Raw genomic sequence first — 19,403 nt, forward strand, 5'->3', positions numbered from 1 at the left:
GCATCTTGCAATACCTTATTACGCGCAGATAGGAAGATTCTCTTTTAAGGTAACACATTGTTCTTTCATTTGTATGCTTTTAACTAAAAGTCTTTTAGGAAACCATATAGTTGAAAAATAATTTATTGAAAATTATCATGCAATGTAAGATATTCATTTATTCATTCATTCACACATTCATTTACTGAGCACTTATGGATCTCTTACCAAGTATGAGGTACTGTGTCAGGCCTTTGAAAACAATGGCAAATAACACTAGAACAGCTTACAAAACGAGAACTTGCAGGCTAAATTCTCCTTCATACTCTACTTAAAGACACTATTGAACTCTCTTGACAATCCATTTGTAGGCCTTCAGCATCACAGTCCACATGGCTTATGGTACAAAGACTGCAAGGACAGCGCAGGGTAAGAGCCAAATATCTCAGTCTGGAAAACCAGAAAGTGTTTCTCAGAGTGATAGCAAGTGAAGTGAAACTTATGATGTCCCGGATACACAGGGATTTTCGCATTTAACATTTTTTAATAACCCTGAATTGTGGCACTCTCCATTAACAATGATTCTTTTTTTTTGGACAAAGAGCCTTATAAAGAATCTAATAAAACCTCTTGTCAATTACACTTACAAATGGTTAAAAAGGCAATTGTATGTTACGTATATTTTACTACAGATTAAAAAAAAAAAAAAACACTTTTGTCCAAGAAAAGTATGTGAATGCACATAGACTAAAAATGTCAATGTCATGAAATATTTCTGGTTGTCCAGAGGAGAGGGGTGTTGCTATTAACATCTACAGAGTAGAGAACTGGGATGCTATTAAACGTCTTGCATAGGACACCCCCCACAACAAAGAATTTTCTGACCAAAATATAGATAGTGCCAAGGTTATGGAACCCTTGCCTATGCTAATCAAGCTGCTCAAATAATTTTCTATAGGGAAGGATTGGCCACCTTCAAAACTGAATATACAGAGAAAGAAGAAAAATGTAGACATGTATCCATTTTAATACAAACAAATAATATCTTGGGGGAGGGTCTGGAGTGGATTATCACCTATATCTTAGCTTTATAATTAACTACTACATTTATGATTGTTCATTAAGGGAAAGACCCAACTTAACTAAAATAAATAAGTAAATAAAAATATTACATAAGGCAGTGTTTAAACTCTTATTTGTGTTCTACTCTGATCGAGCATAGGTCATAGACATATTTCATATAGGCAAGGTTATCTCCTTTGTGGAATGAAAATAATCTGGCCAGTCCATCTGCCCTGCAGTGTTAGCCTGCGGCAGTTGCTATAGCAAATATCTGTGTTTTATGAATACCACCAAGTAACTCAAGCAGTCAAAAATGAAAACAGACTTGATTAAATGCAGACTAAGTGACCTTTAAAATTATTTCATTGCCTCTGGACAGTGTTTTGGGTTATTGTGGACAAATACCTACTCAGTATGCACTTGTGGTACCTGAAACTGCTTCTATACAAAGCCAGGAAAACATTGCCACGTGTCTGCCAGACTTTTCCCCTCTAGAAGTACACAGTGGACAACCACCTTCAACATGGAGAAATCCATAGTGATTAGTAAGAAGCATAGCAGGGTAGCTTATATGTTTGCTGGGTTCTATTTTTCTAGCTTGGTGTAATAACATATTTACCATCTCAAATTAATTTTCCTCCCTGCAGATTTGAATTCTCATGGTATCTAAAAATATTTTTAAAATCTTACAGAAACAGTATAAAATGCAAACATTCTATTACCTAAGTAAAAACTATAAAGGAGCTAAGTTTTGTCTTCAATAACCTTTTAAATTTCACTCTTTCCCTAGGACCCTCACATGGCTGTTGTGACAGGCTACTCATTTTTGCCTACGTAGAAAGAAGTTATAGCTCAAAATTAGCCCTATTTTATCCCCTTATATTCAAAACCCATATTATTTCAATGTTTTGGCTCAAATAATCTATAGAACAAACAAACTAATTCACATTAAGGTATAAATGGTGGTAGCTAATGTAATGTCCAAAAACTGCAAAAAGTATTTGTAATTTAAAATAATCAAAACAATGACTCTTTAATTAATAGACATTAGGCAGGAAACGGTAATTTTTCTGGCACCCCTTGAATCACAGCATATTTGCAGTTTCCAAACTGTATCAATAAAACTGGTTCCAATCTCATAAAGTTCTACAGTTCTCACTTTTAATAATAAATGACATTTTAACTAACATTGAAGCATAGCAAACAAATATCAGGCCTTTGGTCCTAAAGATAGGAGAGGAAGTTGAAAGAGAAGAAAGCTAAAGTCTACTGCGCAATTGCCTTGCTGCAAGACCTGTATCAGGGGTCTACACTGAGGCAATAATAATATAATCCTTTTAACAATCTTTCCAGATAGATCATATTAATCCCATTTTAGAGGTTAGAGAACTGAGACTTACAGAGATTAAATAATTTTTCCCAAATCACATGCTAATAAGAAGAAAAACCAGGATTTTAAACAGCTCTGCTGACTTCACATTCCATGATCTTTAGGTAGACAATAGCTTATTTTGCTTGAACAAAAGGAAGTCAACATCTGGTAAATACCTATTATGTTCTAAGTACCATTTGAGCTAAGAACTGCCAGGCAGTAGCTTGTTTAATTCTCATAATAAACTTTGAATAAGGCACTGTTTTCCACACATTAACCAATGAAGAAACCAATGCTCGGTGAGGTTAAAGTCACACAACTGGCAAGTGACAAATTGGGAATTTTAACCAAGGTTAGCCAAGGTTTGGATTCTAATTCCAAATTTGCTAAATTTTGTGTCATGTATTCCTTTGTTTCACCTAAATAATGAGTGACAATAATCAAAGACAGGGTAAAAAGTATTTTGAGCAGAATTTTCTCCAAAACAAAGGAGATTCTACAAATTTGCACACTCACTATTGCTTCCTTAATGAAAGCATAGCTTTCTTTCATATTTAATTTAAATATTTCAGTTTTAAGTCAGTTTTATGAATACTGGTAAGTTTTTGTCCCTGGGATTTATTGGTTCTGTTGTTCATGGTGCTGTCTGGGGGGAGATGGAGACAGGAGAAGAAAGTAATTGAAGGCTCTTGACAAAAAGGAACTGTGCTAATAAAAAACATGACTATAACAAGAGGAAAAAATAAGCTTTAATTATAAGTTTTATCTGTACAATGCAAAAATAACCATAACATTTGCAAACATTGTGTGACTTGCCTGAGTTTACTTTTCACTTAGGAATTGACTTTTCACTCAGAAATTTGACTCCACGTAAAAATAGACATAATGTCACAAGTATTCAAGTTTTTGAGATTTATATCCTCAGTAACTTTCCATAAAAGGGAAACACCTCCTGCCACGCATTACTCACCACAGCAAAAGCATCTATATTTAATATTTCCATATCTTGCAGCTTAAATATACATTTTTCTACATATGTAGAAAAACTCTCCTGGAAGAGGTCAGTGGGCATGGTATGTGCCCTGGTTGGTCAAAGTTGGAGTTAGATAGGGCAAGGCAGAAATTTGGGAGCTGACCAAGAGGAAACTCCTATTACCAAGATACAATGTTGCACTTACAAATACATCCCCAAAGTTCTAATCTACTTTTAATGCTTCAGAATAGAGTTTAGAAAACACTATTCTCAGCTAAGTGAAACAGACATAATAATGACATTTCCTTTCCAAGTCTGAACACAAATTATGCAACTGGGGCTGTCGTCATAATTCTCTAACCTGAAGGAAGAACTGGATAAAATTGCTGTAATACCTGATTTGTGATGATGATAAAATAATATAAGAATAATAGATAGAATACCGACCTCATGGTAACATTACACCGATTAAATGGGAGTGGGTGGTTATTTAAGGCATGTAGCACAGAGTAAATGCTTAATCATGCTAGTTCCCTCCCCAGCCTCTGCTCCTTTGAAAATAAAGCAGCTAAATTTCCAGCAATGTGCCTTTGCTGGAATTTAACTCGAAGCATCATAATGGTACATGCAGGAGATGAAAGACTTTAAACTTTGTTTTGTAATGTAGAATAAAGACTTACTTGGATACTGATACTATTTATTTAACTTCAAACACAAGTAAAAAAATTAAATAAAAGATCCTTTCTGAAGTAGGATTCTTTGATTCTTATTCCCTTCCTAGGTTCAGGGAAACTCAACAATGTCTCTGGTATTATGGGTAGGTGTCAACCAACTAACAAACATTTCCCATTAGCAATTTAAATTACTTTCAGTGAAAAATACTCATAAAATTTTGGGGAATAGAAAATGAGGAGAGACTTTCTGTGAAATCAAAAAGTTGCTGGACCACTGCTTTAGGTATTACATCTCTAAATATGATAAGAATAAAATAGATGAAAAGCACATTCTTTTCATCTTTGATTAGTTGCTTTTGTTTATATAACATAAATATCTATACAATATATAATTATGTACGTGTTTGTAGGTATGTGTTCCTGTCTGTTAACAAAAGAAATCCCAGTGGGCTTACTAAGTGAAATAGATCACAAAGGAAGTTTTGCTTTTTGCCATATGTTGACAATTGTTATTTCTTTGTTTTACATGTTTTATAATTTGTTTTGCATTTTTAAATTAATCTCTTTGTTTTATAAAAGGCAAAGCCCTTGGAAAAAACAAAGAACTGAATCTGATGGTCATGCTTTGCTAATTAAGATCCAGAAGTGTGCTGTTTGTTTTAGGGTAGATTGAGAATTTAAAGCATCTGGGAGGAACCATTTAAGGAGAAACACTTAACAGCTGCTAAAGCTGAGGTATGAATACCATGTAAACAAGCCAATAAAACACAACCTATGTACATTAAAAAGCACAATTTTCTCATCTGCAAGTTATGTGTTGTTTTTGTTGATATGCATTAGGTTGTTAAGTATGAAATGTCCGATTTCATTAAGTACAAGTTTGACAGTTGATATTTCTGATATTTCACTTTGGCACTTCTTGTTTTATTTTTATTGTGAAGGTACATCCTTAGTCTCTAAAAGGCACATTTTGGCTTGTGATTATCTTTCACATTTTTTTAGAGCAATTTTTGTGAAACTATCGATAAGTCAAAAATTTGTATTATTTTCTAATATGAGTTCTGTCATGGAACCAATGCAGCACAGACAGCTCAAATTATCAATGAAGTGTTTGGGAATAATGTGGCTAATCAACACATAGTATGTGGATGGTTTGAGAAGTTTCGTTCTGGTGATTTAAATCTTGAAAATGAGCCACGTGGGTGATCTGAGACCAAGGTGGTTAATGATGAGCTGAAAGCTGTAGTGGAAGCGAATCCATTTCAACCTATGCATGAATTAGCAGCAAGGTTTGACGTTACTATTCTAACAATATTGGACCATTTGAAATAAATCAGCAAGGTAAAGAAGCTGGATAGATGGATTCCGAATGAATTAAACGAATGCCAGAAGAAAAATCGTCTTGAAGCTTGCCTTTCTTTGCTGTCACAACATAAAGGCTGACCATTTCTACACTGTATTGTTACATGCGATGACAAATGGATTCTTTTTGACAATGGCAAGCGTTCAGTACAATGACTGGATAAAGATGAAGTGCGGAAACACAGTCCATAACCAAATATTCATCCAAAAAAGCTAATGGTGTCTGTTTGGTGGTCCAGTGCTGGTATTAGCCACTATAGCTTCATGAAACCTGGTCAATTGATCACAGCTGATGTCTACTGCAACCAATTGAATGAAATGATTAGGATGCTTGCAATTAAGCAGCTGAGATAAGTCAATAGAGATGGGCCAATCCTCTTGCAAGGAAAAATATTCAATTCTCGACAAACCGTGGAAAATGCCTTTCATGATTTCATCAACACTTGCTCTCCAGGCTTCCTCACTGCTGCTATAAACAAGCTACCATTAAGATGGCAAAACTGTGTTGATCTTTTAAGCACATACTTTGATTAATCATACTGCTTCTTGTTTGAGATATAATAAACTACACTTTTGATTCGAAATCAGGCATTTCATATTTAATTAAATAAGTATACATCTATGTATGTATCTCCTTAAGAAATGAGCAATACTCTATAACTAAGCTAAGTTTTCCTGTAGATTCTTATTTCTCAAAGTGTGATCCATGGACCAGCATCATCAGCATTTCCTGAGAGCCTATTAGGAATGCAGAATCTCTGGCTCCACTAAAGACCTACTGAGTCAGAACCTGCATTTTAACGAACTCCCAAGGTGATTTATATGCTCACCATAAATTTCAGGAATTTCCACCATAAAAAACTAAAATACTTGAATTCCCATTTCATTCAAGGATTCCCTTCACACCTACAGATCCTGTGTGTGCTATTACAGGAAAAGCTTTACATACATATTTCAGTGGATCTCACTTTGGGCACACAGAATTACCTGGAAAGAAGTTTTAAAAGAAGAATATTAGGCCCTACTCCAGATAATGTAATTTGATTAGTCGGAGACTGGGTTTGAGCAAATGTTTTTTTTTTTAAAGTTCCCCTGATAAATCAGATGTGCAACCAAAGTTGAAAACAATTGCATTATTTAATTTAATTCTTACCTGCAAACATAGAGGTGTGTATTATTATATTTTAGAGTAACTTGCCCATGATTTCAAAGCATAGATTTAAAGTCAGATCTTTCTGACTTTGAATAATTTCTTTTGCATGTTATACACACCAATGTGTTGGGGGCCTTCATGCCAGTAGCTGGTTCCAAACTTCTCACTGTGTGGTTACCCCAATGTCACACTCTGTGGGAAAGCTTAGAGGGCCAGGACAAAAGAGTGGACTCAAGGCTAGGCAAGACCGAGACGGAAATATGAAGAGCCATAAAACTGCTTCTCCACAAAAGTAGATCAACTCAGCGTTAAACACTTTGGGATTATCAATGAGCAAAAATGGATCTACGAATTACAGGAGGAGCTGCATGTCTACACACAGTATCACCAACTGGATTTAACAAAAGGGCTTAGAAGAGACAAGCAAGAGTATTTACAAAAGTCCCCTGGGCACAGCTCTCAGACAAGTAACTTATTCTTGTAGACTGCTCTGTCACTGCTGAACCATCACCAGATATGGTCACTATACTTGTGAGCACGAGATATCCTGAAATCTGGTTATCCCAATATAGGATGACCAGTCAGAGACCAATGGGTGGAATGTTACCACAGAGTCAGGGAGGATGTGAGTCATCCATTCCTGCATCATTTAAGCGAGCCATGTGTAGATTTTTAAAGCATTTACCATAAATGGATCTCTTTATCACCATCTGTTCACTTTTGATACAGGAAATATTATAAGACCATTCTTGTATGGATTTTCAGTTAGTAGTTTTGAAAAGGATTTCTCTGATCTTTTGAGATGTGTACAAATAAGTCAAAAGAAATCGGCATTTTCCTTTACAAATTATACTTGAAATAATGTTAAGTCACTCTGTCAGCTGGCCCAATTCCAGGAACTGTCTCTCTCTCAGGAAGCACTGAAAATCCTAGTATAATCCTAAAATGTAAATGTTCATTTTGAAAGTCTGATTTAACTGACAGATGTATGAAATGGCACAAAGAAAACTACCCATTGGGGACAATGAAAATGCTAGAGGTGTTGTAACAGTTACGCTATGGAAGAATGGCAATTATGTAACCTAATTTGTTTTCTCATTTTATGTGATCCATTTTCTGATAAAGAAATTTATTTTTTGATACATAAGGTGCCTATTTTTAAAAAATAAATGTCAAAATTACACAGACATGAAGGTCTGCCTTCTGGGGAAAACTGACATATAAGTATACCTTACTTCTGTACAAAAAAACAGTCACCTCTTTCAGTGGTAAATGGCAGATGTTCTATCTTTGAACTATGGATTTATCAACCTCAAACCAATAAAAATTTTTTGAAAAGAAAAACACGATGATGAGAAAACTCATGGTGAAAAATGCTTCAGTAAATAATTAGTTCCCTTTAGTTTGAAATAAATGCTTTGTCTTCTAACCTCTCATTTCACTCAGTGCCACATTAATAAAGGATCATGTTTTAAAATACTAAGATTTTAGCATTATTCCAGGACAAGAGCTGAATAAGAAAATAACTGAGTTTGCATATAGAAAGAAAAACTTCAGGCTTGCTTTAGGAATCCTCTGCCTGAATTTGCAAGTCCTGAAAAATCTATTTTAAATCAATGATAAACCCTCTCTCCCTTGGCTCATGGATCTTTTGTTTTAACTGAGCCCACCTACAGGAGTTAACACTACTTGCAAAACGTCCAGGAAGAGGGATTTAGAGATCCTAAATGGTGAGCGCCTGCGTGTGCTAAACAAATCAGAGGCACTCTGCCCCCTGGTGGACTGTTCCAGGGTGGGTTTTGATGAGAGGTGCAGAAACTTCACTTTTGACATCCTTCCCATCCTTCCCCTGCTAACCTCTTCTCTTCTGAAAACTCTATTAGGTGCCTCGATTGAAAGCTTTTGTCCCCACCAATTACACATTCATTTGGATCAACAATTTCCTCTTATATAATGTAAGAACATCCAGCTACATAATCAGCCTTCATAGCTAAAATGAGAACCATAAACATCATTATTGGTTATTACGGTTTTTATACGGGTAAGAAAAAAGCAGAGAAGTGGAAAATGAGGTGCTGAGAATAGATGTGGATAGGGCCAGGGACACTGGACTCTGTAAAGACAGCTAAAAATCTCTAAACAAGGAAAAGGAGGTGGAAGAGAGTTTAAAAGTGAATTAGAGGGTGCTATAGGAAACTAAATATTTAGCAACTTCTTGACCAGTAGAGCCACTGAAAACCATCTCTTATGCTCTCTTTTGTTCTTTGGGCTGTGTGTCACCAGCTTAGAGGGTTAATTATAAAAGGCTGCAGACCTCACTTCTAGTTTACCTCTAGTTTAGCCAAGTATCTCTCATTCAGGCTAGTTTGGTCTTCCCCAGTCCAACCTCTCCCAAGTAGTCCTGTTTTTCTATGCTACAGACATCCAGCATCCACAAAAGAGGCAATGGGAAATAATGGCAATGAGGAGGTGCCATCTGCTCAGAGCCAAAAAAGTGTCAGGCATCTTATCAAGATGCTTAAAATGTATAGGCTCTAAGCCTTTGCAGCAACTTGTAAGTAGAGGGTATTTGAGAAAAACTACACAGAACTACACAGCTTTATTTTGTGATTCAAACCTAGAACTTTCTGACTCCAAAATGTCCCTACCTCACTGGTCTTCAGATAAGTCATTCTACTCTCAGGTTTTCCCCAAGCCTGCTTCTAACCCAATTTCTCCTTTTGTGTTTTAACCATCATGCAGTACCTTAGAATCATACTACCTACCCTACAAACTAAATGCTCCCTCCAAAAATGCTGATCTGGAAAACTCTTGTAATAGTGAATCTGACTTATCCTCTTTGCAGAATGTGAGAACACAATCCATTTTACTCATTTAAAATTTTCTCTACAGATATAAACCAAATCCCCCAAATCATGGCAGTACACCTCAGTCTGCCATGTATCTTTTACCATCAGTCACTCTCTCATGAAGGCTCAAACTCCTAAGCACAACCCCAGAATCCAATCAACCAGTCTTCCCATAATAACAGAACTACTACCAATGCTTTTTAGAACACAAATGGACTTTTATTTCATTATTTTCCTAAATTTCATTTCCAATTATACATTTGCTGAAAGGTGGGATACCAAAGGCAATTTTCAGTCACAGCAACTCCATCAAATACAGATAATCTGAGATTTTACTGCTTGAGTGAATTACAGTCCTCTCAGGGTTCTCTGGTTAAAAAAGACAAAACTAAGATCATAGAGAGGAAAAGTGAAGGATATCATTCTGTAGAAAATTTGTTGAACTCAAGAAACATTCATGAGTGCACTGTCCATTTTTAAAAAGGAAACTCTACAATTCCTAGAAACACAAGACAATATCAGTATTACTGAATGAGTATACATTCATATATTTTTGTGAAAATTTGTGCAATTAAACAATATGGAAAATGTTATTTGTAACCATAGCCAATGAAAATATATTTTCATTTCTATGTAAGTTAAACATTTCCATCTCCCATTTTTATGTTCTGCAAAAAAGCCATGTGTCTAGTTTATGAAATAAACTATGCTATAGGCAGCAGTAACTGAAAAGGAGCTTAACAGTCTTAAGTACATACCCCTGGGATGAATTATACAGTTTGCATAATCATGTGCAATGCTAGATGATGATTCTAGATCTCTTATAACTACAAGGGTTTTGCAAGCCTCTACTTCACACAATATGCCCCAAATCCAGTTAATACAGCCAAATAGTCAAGCAATAGTTTAGGTGGGTAATCTACAAAACAGTAAACAACTCATTTGACTACACTGATTGTGTTTTGTTAATATGAGGACACAATCATTGTAGGTGCCCTGTAAAGAAATCATTTGTAAGTGGCTATTTGTTTCAATTAATTTTTCCCCCTAAGGCTCTTAGAAGTTGACTTAGTTGCCTCTTAGGCCCAAAGAAAACACAGTTATATAAATAGAAAAACAACATATTAATAACAAAAAAAAAAAACAAATACCGTGCTCTATGCACATTCCTCCATAGGAGAAATATCACAAAAAGCGGAAAAAATAAATTTGGGGATCCAGCATAAGTACAGGCTTATCTAATGCCTAACATTTTATCTCACTCCAGTGAGAGGTGTAAATGTTGATCAAAATTCCCTTTTTCATGTATCTTACAGGAGAACCTTTTAATAGTATATTTTGAAGAGTTATTACCCCAGAGTGAAGGTCTGCACAGTAGGCATGCAGTGTACTTCAGCTCAATACATCTATTATCTGACAATCTGGACTGGGGAGTTTCAAGCAGGGAGTGAATCCATTTTATAAAGACAACTTGCTTCTGCAGACAAAAGGCATCAACTGCAGAAAACCCTCTGAAGAAAGGAATGTGAATCTTCTTTGGCATATTAAATGCTGCCCATATATATTTTTTTCTGTGCTAATAATCCTTTAGGGGTAGTTCTTTTTATTAAGATAATATTTTTTTAAATATTTTAGTGTGTGATTTTACCCAGTATTCACAGAGTGAATTTGAGATATCAACTAAGTATTGTTGACATTTGAAAACACAGATAAATTTAAAGTATTCTAGATATTATACTCATTGAGATACCAGGTCAGTGACAAATTTACAAGGTTCAAAGGTTTGCCTGTTTCCTGATAAACTGTTTAAGTCTGAGGTTGGTTTTACGAGTTACAAAGAAAACAGACTCAATTTTACCTTCTCTAAGCTTTTCTAAAGTTCTTGCTTGTCATTTTCTAGTAATCTTTGTTCCTGCCCAAACTTCAATAGCAAGGGAAAAGAAATAAGTCTAGTTTTCGTTTAATGTGGGTTTTAGGGCCCTTAATGCATTCTGAAGATTTCTGGAGAAGGGAGCTAGTTCTCTTGGTTACTTTATATGTTAGCACACAAAGGAATCACAGATGAGAAGGAGAGTGCAAATGACTATCAGAAAAAATTCTCATGCATTTTAAGATTTTTTTTACAAGTCAAAATATACATCCTCCTATTGGCCCCCATTCCTTAATTGTCTAAGAAGCATTCCTATTTCAACAGTCTCCTTCACATCTCACTGAGTTAGATAAGGAATAAAGATACTTTTCTTGTTAAGGACAGTATCTATCTAATACTAATTGGTTTTACCCATTGCATTAGTAAGAAATATAGCAGCAGCTCGGGCTGAGTCACCCATCATACCCTCCATTTATGGGGATTTAGATGTGTAATTTAAATGACAGATACATGAAATCAGGAGAAAAAATAATGCAATCTGCAGACTTTGGCACTAGTACACATAATATTTTGTTTGAGTTGTTAGAGTTGTGGTTTGACAATTGCTAAACAGAAATTTAAAAATTACAAATCTGCAGGAAACAATCATAGTTATTGATTCTCATTTAATGATTCCCATCTCCCATTCCCACACCCCCACACCCATATAGTTTCAATTATAACAAAAATAGAATCTTAGCATCTGAATTTGCCTGTTAACTCTTCAAGGCTTCTCTGTGCCATCCAAGCCACACATAGGGTTTGAAGCACCAAATCCACAGTTTCTCCAACCAAGTTTAAATAAACAAAAACCGAAGACTGAAGGATGTCAAAGTAACTGTTCTTAAATTAAGCTGTAACACAAAGTTCTCCCCCAAACACAGGGTGTTAAGCGTCTAGTTCAAGTACTGCCAGGCTGTATGTAGATCTGTCTCAGACAGGCTTCAGACAACTACAAGTACACTGGTTCTAGAGGGCATCGTCCATGATACCAAAGCAGGGCAAGGATCCCCTTTCCAGCAACAATTTTAAAAAGTTGCAACCCTCTTTGTGATTGGCTGCTGCAGGGTCAGTGCGGAGCCCAAGGTTTGAGGGGAGGAAGTGAGCCTCCTCCTCAGCCGGGAAGCTCTACATTTAGTTTGAACAGTTCTCCTTTCAGAGCACTCTCTCAGAACTATCCTGGCTTCTCAGGATGCATTGCCCTTGCCCAGGAGAGAGAGCCTAGCTCTGACCCAGTAATCACTAAAGAAGATTCGACCTACCTGTGGAACCAGACCCAACTTGGTCCCCAAAGGTCACTTAGGCAACCCCACTGCAATTGGCAAGTCAACTTGTGCACTTAAAGCGTATCAATTTATGGAACGCTTGTTTAAAGTCCTCATTGGACATGGTATAGATGATGGGGTTGATGAGGGAGTTGAGATAGCCCAGCCACGTGAAGAAGTCAAAAATGGCCAGGTGGAACCAGCAGGCATCCTTGCAGATTGGCATCACCAGGGAGATAATGAAGAAGGGCAGCCAACACACAATAAATGCTCCCAAAATGATCCCCAGGGTCTTGGTGGCTTTGCGCTCCCTAGCGGCCATGAGTTTCTTCTTTTCCAGCAGGGCGTCGGAGACCCGCACCTTGACTTGGTTCACGTACACAGGAGACCCGGATTCGCTGGGCACGTCGGGAGCCCGCGAGTTAATAGACGTGACCGAGGACGTGGAGCCGGGGGAGTCGGTTATCAGCTGGGCTCGGGTCAGGCGCTTGCCCGTCCTGTTGGGCGTCTGTTTCAAAATCCGGGAGCGGGCTTCCACGTAGATGCGGCCGTAGAGGGCGATGAGGAGCAGGGTGGGGAAGTAGAAAGCGCCCACCGTGGAGTAGACGGTGTAGAGGACGTGGTCGGTGTTCACCACGCACTCCGACACTTCCTCCTCGGCTTTGGCCTGACGCCAGAAGAAGGGCGGCAGCGAGATAGAGATGGAAAAGACCCACACCAGCGCGATCATGACCGCCGCCCTTTTCGGAGTCCTTTTAGCTGAGTATTCCACGGCGTCCGTGATGGCCCAGTAGCGGTCCAGGGCGATTACACAGAGGTGCAGAATGGAAGCAGTGCAACAAGTGATGTCCGACGACAGCCAGAAATCACACACCACCTGGCCCAGTGTCCAGCGGCCGGTGACGGTGTACATGGTGCTGATGGGCATCACCAGTATGGACACGAGCAGGTCGGTGACCGCCAGGGAGGCGATCAGGTAGTTAGCCGGGGTGTGCAGTTTCCGGGTCCGGTACACTGTGGCGATCACAAAGGCATTGGAGAGGGTGGTGGCCAAGGTGATGAGCGCCAGCAGTATAACCAGCAGCACTTTCCAGGGCAGGGCGATGGAGTCCTGGTAAATGTAGCCCTCGGCGCTGCAGTTGTGGGAGGGAGCAGAGGAGAAGTTGGCTTGAGGAGCCCCGGTCAGGGAGCCCGCGGGCGGCGGCGGGGCGCACTGAGCACCCGGTTCCTCCATGGCTCTTCTTGCCCCGGCTTCTGAGCGCGGCTCTTAGGCATGGAGCGGATGGGGGAGAGGGCGGAAGGACCCTGGAGATCACAGGTTTGTCCCCCGTTGCTAGTCAGTTCTTTTGGTTCCACAGTTACTCCTCCGCCTAACTTCCCAGCTAAAACTAGAGGTCAAGGGTGCGGCAGCCAAAGCAGGCAAGTGAGTCCCTGCACTTCCAGCGCGCCTGGCGCTGCTGCCGCGTCCCTGGTAGCTCCTCTCCACGTCCCGTCTTAGTCCTGGGTTCCTAGGAACTGGCCCACGGAGCCTCCCTCCGGCTCCGTGGAGGTGTCTAGTGGAGGAGGGTGAAATACTGCTTGAGGAGAGGGCTTCGGCCAAGTGGGGTCTCTTACCCCGCTTGGGGATGCGCGTCTCCTAACCCGGGCGCTCCTGGATCTGCAGACTCCGGCGCAGGAGTTTCCTAGCTGTGGATCCCAACGCGAAGAGTCCCAGTCTTGCATTCCCGCCCCTCGCCCCAAGCTGGGGCACTTTCCTGAGGCGGTTGCAGCCGCCAGAGCTCGGTGGGGTGAAGTCTGGGAGCCGCGCTGCGCCGTGCCTCGAGCTGGAGCTTTGCCCTCCCTCTTTTCACGCGCTGGCTACTAGGGCGAGCTGCCCCACGGAGACGAGGCCACAAGAGTGGGGACTCGGGGACTGGAGCTGAGGCTGCTCGCTCCGCGCCGCCGCCACCACCACCCTGGTCCCATAAGCACCTCTTAGAGCCATGCTACTGGGCGCGCGCGTCTGGACGGGGACAGGGCAGGTGTCTGGGGGAGTTCGAGGGACGCGCCGTGCGCCAGTCCGGTAGGAACGTGTGAGCTGCGGAGCCGATGGGCTCCTTATATAAAGTCCAGGTCCGGTCTGCCCGAGCCGTGCAACTCGTGCGGCGCAGCGAGTGCGGACGTCTGCTCCCCATCACCTTCCCTTTTTCTCTTTCCCTCCCTCCTTTCCTCCCTCCCTGTTCCCGTCCTGGCCGAGAAAGCTCCCGCCGGGTCCTACCGCCCTCTCTCCGCACTTCCCACCCTCGGTCCCCCTCACGACCCTGACAACGCGGAGCCGCAGTTCTGGCCAGGAATGGGGATGAGGAGTGCTGTTCTTGCCTCTGCGGGCTTCGGGGCTTGCTGCGCGTTCCGAGAGTGAGACCCACGCCCTTAGCCACGATCACACGCTTAGTCCCTGCGTCACGTATAAGGCTCCCACCTCCCCCCAGCCTCGACCCCCCACCCAACCAGGACGCCAGTGCTAGGTGGAGCAAGAGCCAATCTCTGACCTCTCCGCTCTGGAATCTTATCCACCCCTGAGGGCCACACCCAGGTTAGAAGAGGCACCAGTAATATCGCAGTCGAAGGAAAGGGCCAATATGTGCATTTTGTACATCGAGCTTCATGCTTCAAGTCATCCTTAACTCTTGGTACAATAAAAAATAATTTTTGGTCTAGCTTTAGAAATTTGTGTTTTTCATTTGATCCCTCCCCTTTAAATGTGAGTCAATAGGGAAAAAGAAAGAAGCTGTCTGCAAAAATGTAAAAGTAACACAAACAGAAGCCAACTGTATGTGAAATTAAACCCTCTGCCCCCCCCCCACTCCAGTGCCTCTGGAAAACAGTTCCCAGTAAGCATGTCCCTTCTAAGAGCCTACCTAGAAAGGAGGTCATCACAATTCAAGAAAAAATGGGCACTGGAGTCAGCATAATCAGTGTGTAATTTTTGCCCTCAACAAATACACCAGGCAGCAGCAAGTGATACTTAGGTCCCATGACCCTGAGCAGATCCCCTGTCCTCAGTTTATCCTCCAACCCTAACAGAAACAAATGTAGGCTAGAACTACAAATGAGAAAATTTAAAAATAAAGTACCAGGAAAGGACAATGTATTTTCAGCCCCAAACCCCACTACCAATTCCTAGAGCTTAGATCAGTGTTTGGCACCTAGAAATTATCTAATAAAAACTACACTGTAATTGAATTTATCAGATTAAGCACAAGTGTATCTTAAAGAGAATCATTTAATCTCAGAGCCATAGATTATCTGATACATCCACACAGTTTTGGAAGAAAAGTAAACCACATCCTTTGAAAAACAAAGATTTTTACCCAAGGTAAGCAAGCCCAAGCCCAAGTTCCCTTGATTCTTAGTTCTCTAAACCAGGATGGCAGTCCAGCAAAAAATAAAGTGCCTGCTCTATGATGGGTATTTTTCTAGACACCAGGGGCATGGGGGCCAAATGGAGTAGACCCAGATCCAGTTTTCCAGCAGTTTATATTCTAGAAAAGGCAGACAGACAGTAACTACATGAACAAGTAAATAAGTAATACTGTGTATTTGTCTATAGTGTTAAGTGTTACGAAGAAAATAATACACATCCATGCACTGACAGTGAGGATATTCCTTTAACTAAAGAGGCAGCTCTCCAAGGACATCCTCTAGATGTGGTCTGGGCTGCAGCAGGCACCCTGAGGATAAAAGCACAGCCTTCTCTTTTCACTCTTCCAATTCTTAGCGCCTAAAACTTTTGCAATCTTAAGCCTCATTTTTGCCACATTTTAAAGTGTCCTCCCCATCCTCCCATCCCATCTACCTATACACCCTTCCAACCGCATCTACCTAGTTAGATTAAGCTGCAGAGCTCTTAGAAACCATAGCCAAGGAATGCAAAGCCAGCCAGCTTAAACCACTAGGTGGGGGCCTTGGCCAGGATGGAGGAATAGTGTGTGTGGTTGCGGGTCGGTGTGGGTATGGGTGTGGGTGGTGGCTGCCAGAAAACTATTTTTCTGATATCTTAGGGGAGCTGGGAAAGACGAGAGGGAACTGCTGAAGGGATGAGAGGTGGGGTAAGGACGAGAGGAATGTTACTAGCTGCATGCAGCTTTTCCTTTTTTTCCATTTCTGCTCCAGGAGTATGCGAAGGAGAAAACCACTTGTTCCTCCTAGGGTTTGGCTTTAGCGGTTTGGGGACCTGTGGCTTTCTCCCAGCCATGCTTCCGCTGCTTCGCGGAGGCCCAGACCCGAAGCACATTCTGTCATTTCTGGGGAAGTTTGATTTTACCCTCTGAGTCTTTGGGTTAGAGTTGCACTGAACACACCTAGTCCTGATACAGGAGATTTTGGCAGAGTTCAGCGGAGAACCACATTTCATTAACCTGGCTTCTGCATTTCACTCATTCCTTTCACACTTTAAAACATACAAAATGTAGGTGTTTGCACATAGTGCGTAGATGTGAAACAGCAACAGAGCAGGGAACCCTAAAAGTCTGCTGTGCCTTGATCACCACTGTGGAGGAGAAGCTTCTAGTGTGGTCCTGGCGCCAGTCCCTCAGTCCCCAGAGGCGCTAGGAGGAACATCCTCTCAAGTTTGCAGACAATTCTGAGTACACAGGCTCTGCAGGACGCGCAAGGAGGGAGTGAACCGGGAAAGGATATCGAGATGCGCTACCAGAGCGCAGCAGAAGTTAGTTGAGTAGAAATAAGCTCCTGTTTGACCACCGGGCACTAAAGCTGCGAATTAATGTGCTCCCCTTATCAGTTCCGCGCGGGTGCACTCTTAGCAGAAGCTACGGAGTTGACAACTCTGGAACTGAAATCTGTGATCTAACACAAAGCCGGATATGACAGTGAGCTGGCTGGGGAGGAACTAGAGAAGAATCCATCCTCAATGAGCCCTCCCCCATGCTGGGTGGCGGCGGCGGCGGTGGTGGGAGGTGGCTGGTGGTGGCGGCGCTGCTGCTGCTGCTGCTGCTGCTGCTGCCGCCGCCGCCGCAGCGAAATTTTATTCTAGGCTAGGAAATTTAGAGCTCACTGCTAACTAGACCCGACCCTAGGAAGAGAAGCCAGACCTGCCTGCAAGCAATCCCAAGAGACACCCCACACAACTTGCTACAACTGGACTCTGCCTAGGCTGGCAGTCAGCGAGCCTTAGTCAGCCTTAGCCACCCCTCTTGCCTGGATCTTGCTTTCAACATGCGTAGGGGTCTCCTACCAGAAAGTAACCTTTAAGAAAGGACCAGGCACAAGAGCAAAAAAAGTTCTTCTGATTTTATCTTTGCTTTGCTGAAATAAAAAAGCTAGAACACTCATGCTTCTGTCACCTTGCTCCTTTGATATAGGAAAACGCAACCGTACACCCAACACCTTCAACTCTTGAAAAATCTACAAGCAGTCCCTAACCACAAAATGCGGAGACCCGATAAGCTACTTCTTTCAAGTACTGTTTCCTCCATTTATGGCCAGTCTTGTGAGGTTTTTGTTTGTTTGTTTGTATTTTGTTTTTAAATTCCCACTTGGGAAATGGGCAGCAGAAGACCATCAGCTCTGTACATCCTTGTGTGGTGGTAACCCCTTTCTAGGTTCCTCTTATACTTCCTCCAGTAACTATTCCTTAAAAAGTTTATCAGTGACAATGAAAGTATAAGGTCTACCCAGTGCCTTAGTTCTTACCATCTTTTGTGTGTTCCATGATGAAAATATGAAAATACTCAGATAAATGAACGTTTACATACATACATACACATGGCCTTTTTGCAGACAAATTCTGTGAGTTTCCAGACCACATGAAGTCCAGATCCCCTTCCATATTCATTGGCCCCACATTAGGCCTTTGACCTGGTATCTGCATCATCATTCTTGTATGCTGTCTGCCTCATTAGAAAATTTTTAGCCTTATCAAATAATAAAGGTAGGTGCTTTATTCTCTAAATGCTGGGCTGGTATAACTTAATCCCTGAAAATTCTGTTACCTGTCTATTTATGGATACAAATATTATGTAAGCCATATTTGTATTTAAGGAAGAGTATATACAAAAATTAGAGCAAACATAGGTAACTTAGACATTCTCTAATGCCTGTCTCTGTAGTAATAGACACTTTGCTACTTTCAACAGATGAACAGATACTTGCAACAAGTAGGTTCAAAGCTGGTGGTTCAAAGCCAGCCCGGTTTTAACTAGAAGAGCTAGCTTCCAATTAAGATCAAATCACATATTTTCTGTCTAAAGACCTAGGTCTTAGAAGAAAATTTCTAACTTAAAGCTATTGTTAAGTAATGCAGGTAGAGGTTCATGGAGGATGGGGTACTAACTTTTTATTCTTGGACAAAGAATGTGATTTGGCAATAATGAGAAATCTTTGAATGGAAAAACAACACCAATGAATCCATCAAACTTAGAAACAACTTACTGTTTGAAGATGCAGTGTCCTTAGGCAGCTCTGATCAGGATGAAATCCCTCCTGAAAAGCCAAACCAAAGAATTTGATGGTGAAGTTGTCTTCCAGGCTAAGGAAAGAAGCAATAGAAATGCATAAAGAAAGGGCAAAGCCCTTATTTTGCCAAAGAAAGGCAAACTTCTTTTCAAACCAGGAAAAACTGCATCACACGGTGCAGTTAGTTCTAGTGTTACAAAGAAAACAAACCAAGCTGTGTTTTATTGCTTCTTCACCTGTAATTCATGAATAATAATCATTATCCTTTATTGAACACAATGTACTAAGCCATATGCTATGTGTTCCAATACATTCTTTCATTTAATTCTTATAACACTAGAAGTTGTCATTA

The 19,403-nt window shown here is 40.8% G+C and overlaps 1 protein-coding gene across 1 annotated transcript; it reads right to left on the minus strand.

Moving 5' to 3' along the window:
* Positions 1–11,305: 11,305 nt before the first annotated feature.
* Positions 11,306–14,237, minus strand: HTR1B (5-hydroxytryptamine receptor 1B). The gene has a single exon (XM_045542267.1). The coding sequence runs from the start codon at positions 13,830–13,832 to the stop codon at positions 12,660–12,662; it is 1,173 nt and encodes a 390-aa protein (XP_045398223.1). The 5' UTR covers positions 13,833–14,237; the 3' UTR covers positions 11,306–12,659.
* Between the last annotated feature and the right edge of the window lie 5,166 nt (positions 14,238–19,403).

This window comes from Lemur catta, chromosome 2 (genome assembly GCF_020740605.2).
Source record: "Lemur catta isolate mLemCat1 chromosome 2, mLemCat1.pri, whole genome shotgun sequence".
Taxonomy (NCBI): Eukaryota; Metazoa; Chordata; class Mammalia; order Primates; family Lemuridae; genus Lemur; species Lemur catta.

Coding starts and splice junctions, on each gene's coding strand:
- HTR1B (XM_045542267.1), bottom strand. CDS start 13,832: ATGGAGGAACCGGGTGCTCAGTGCGCCCCGCCGCCGCCCGCGGGCTCC.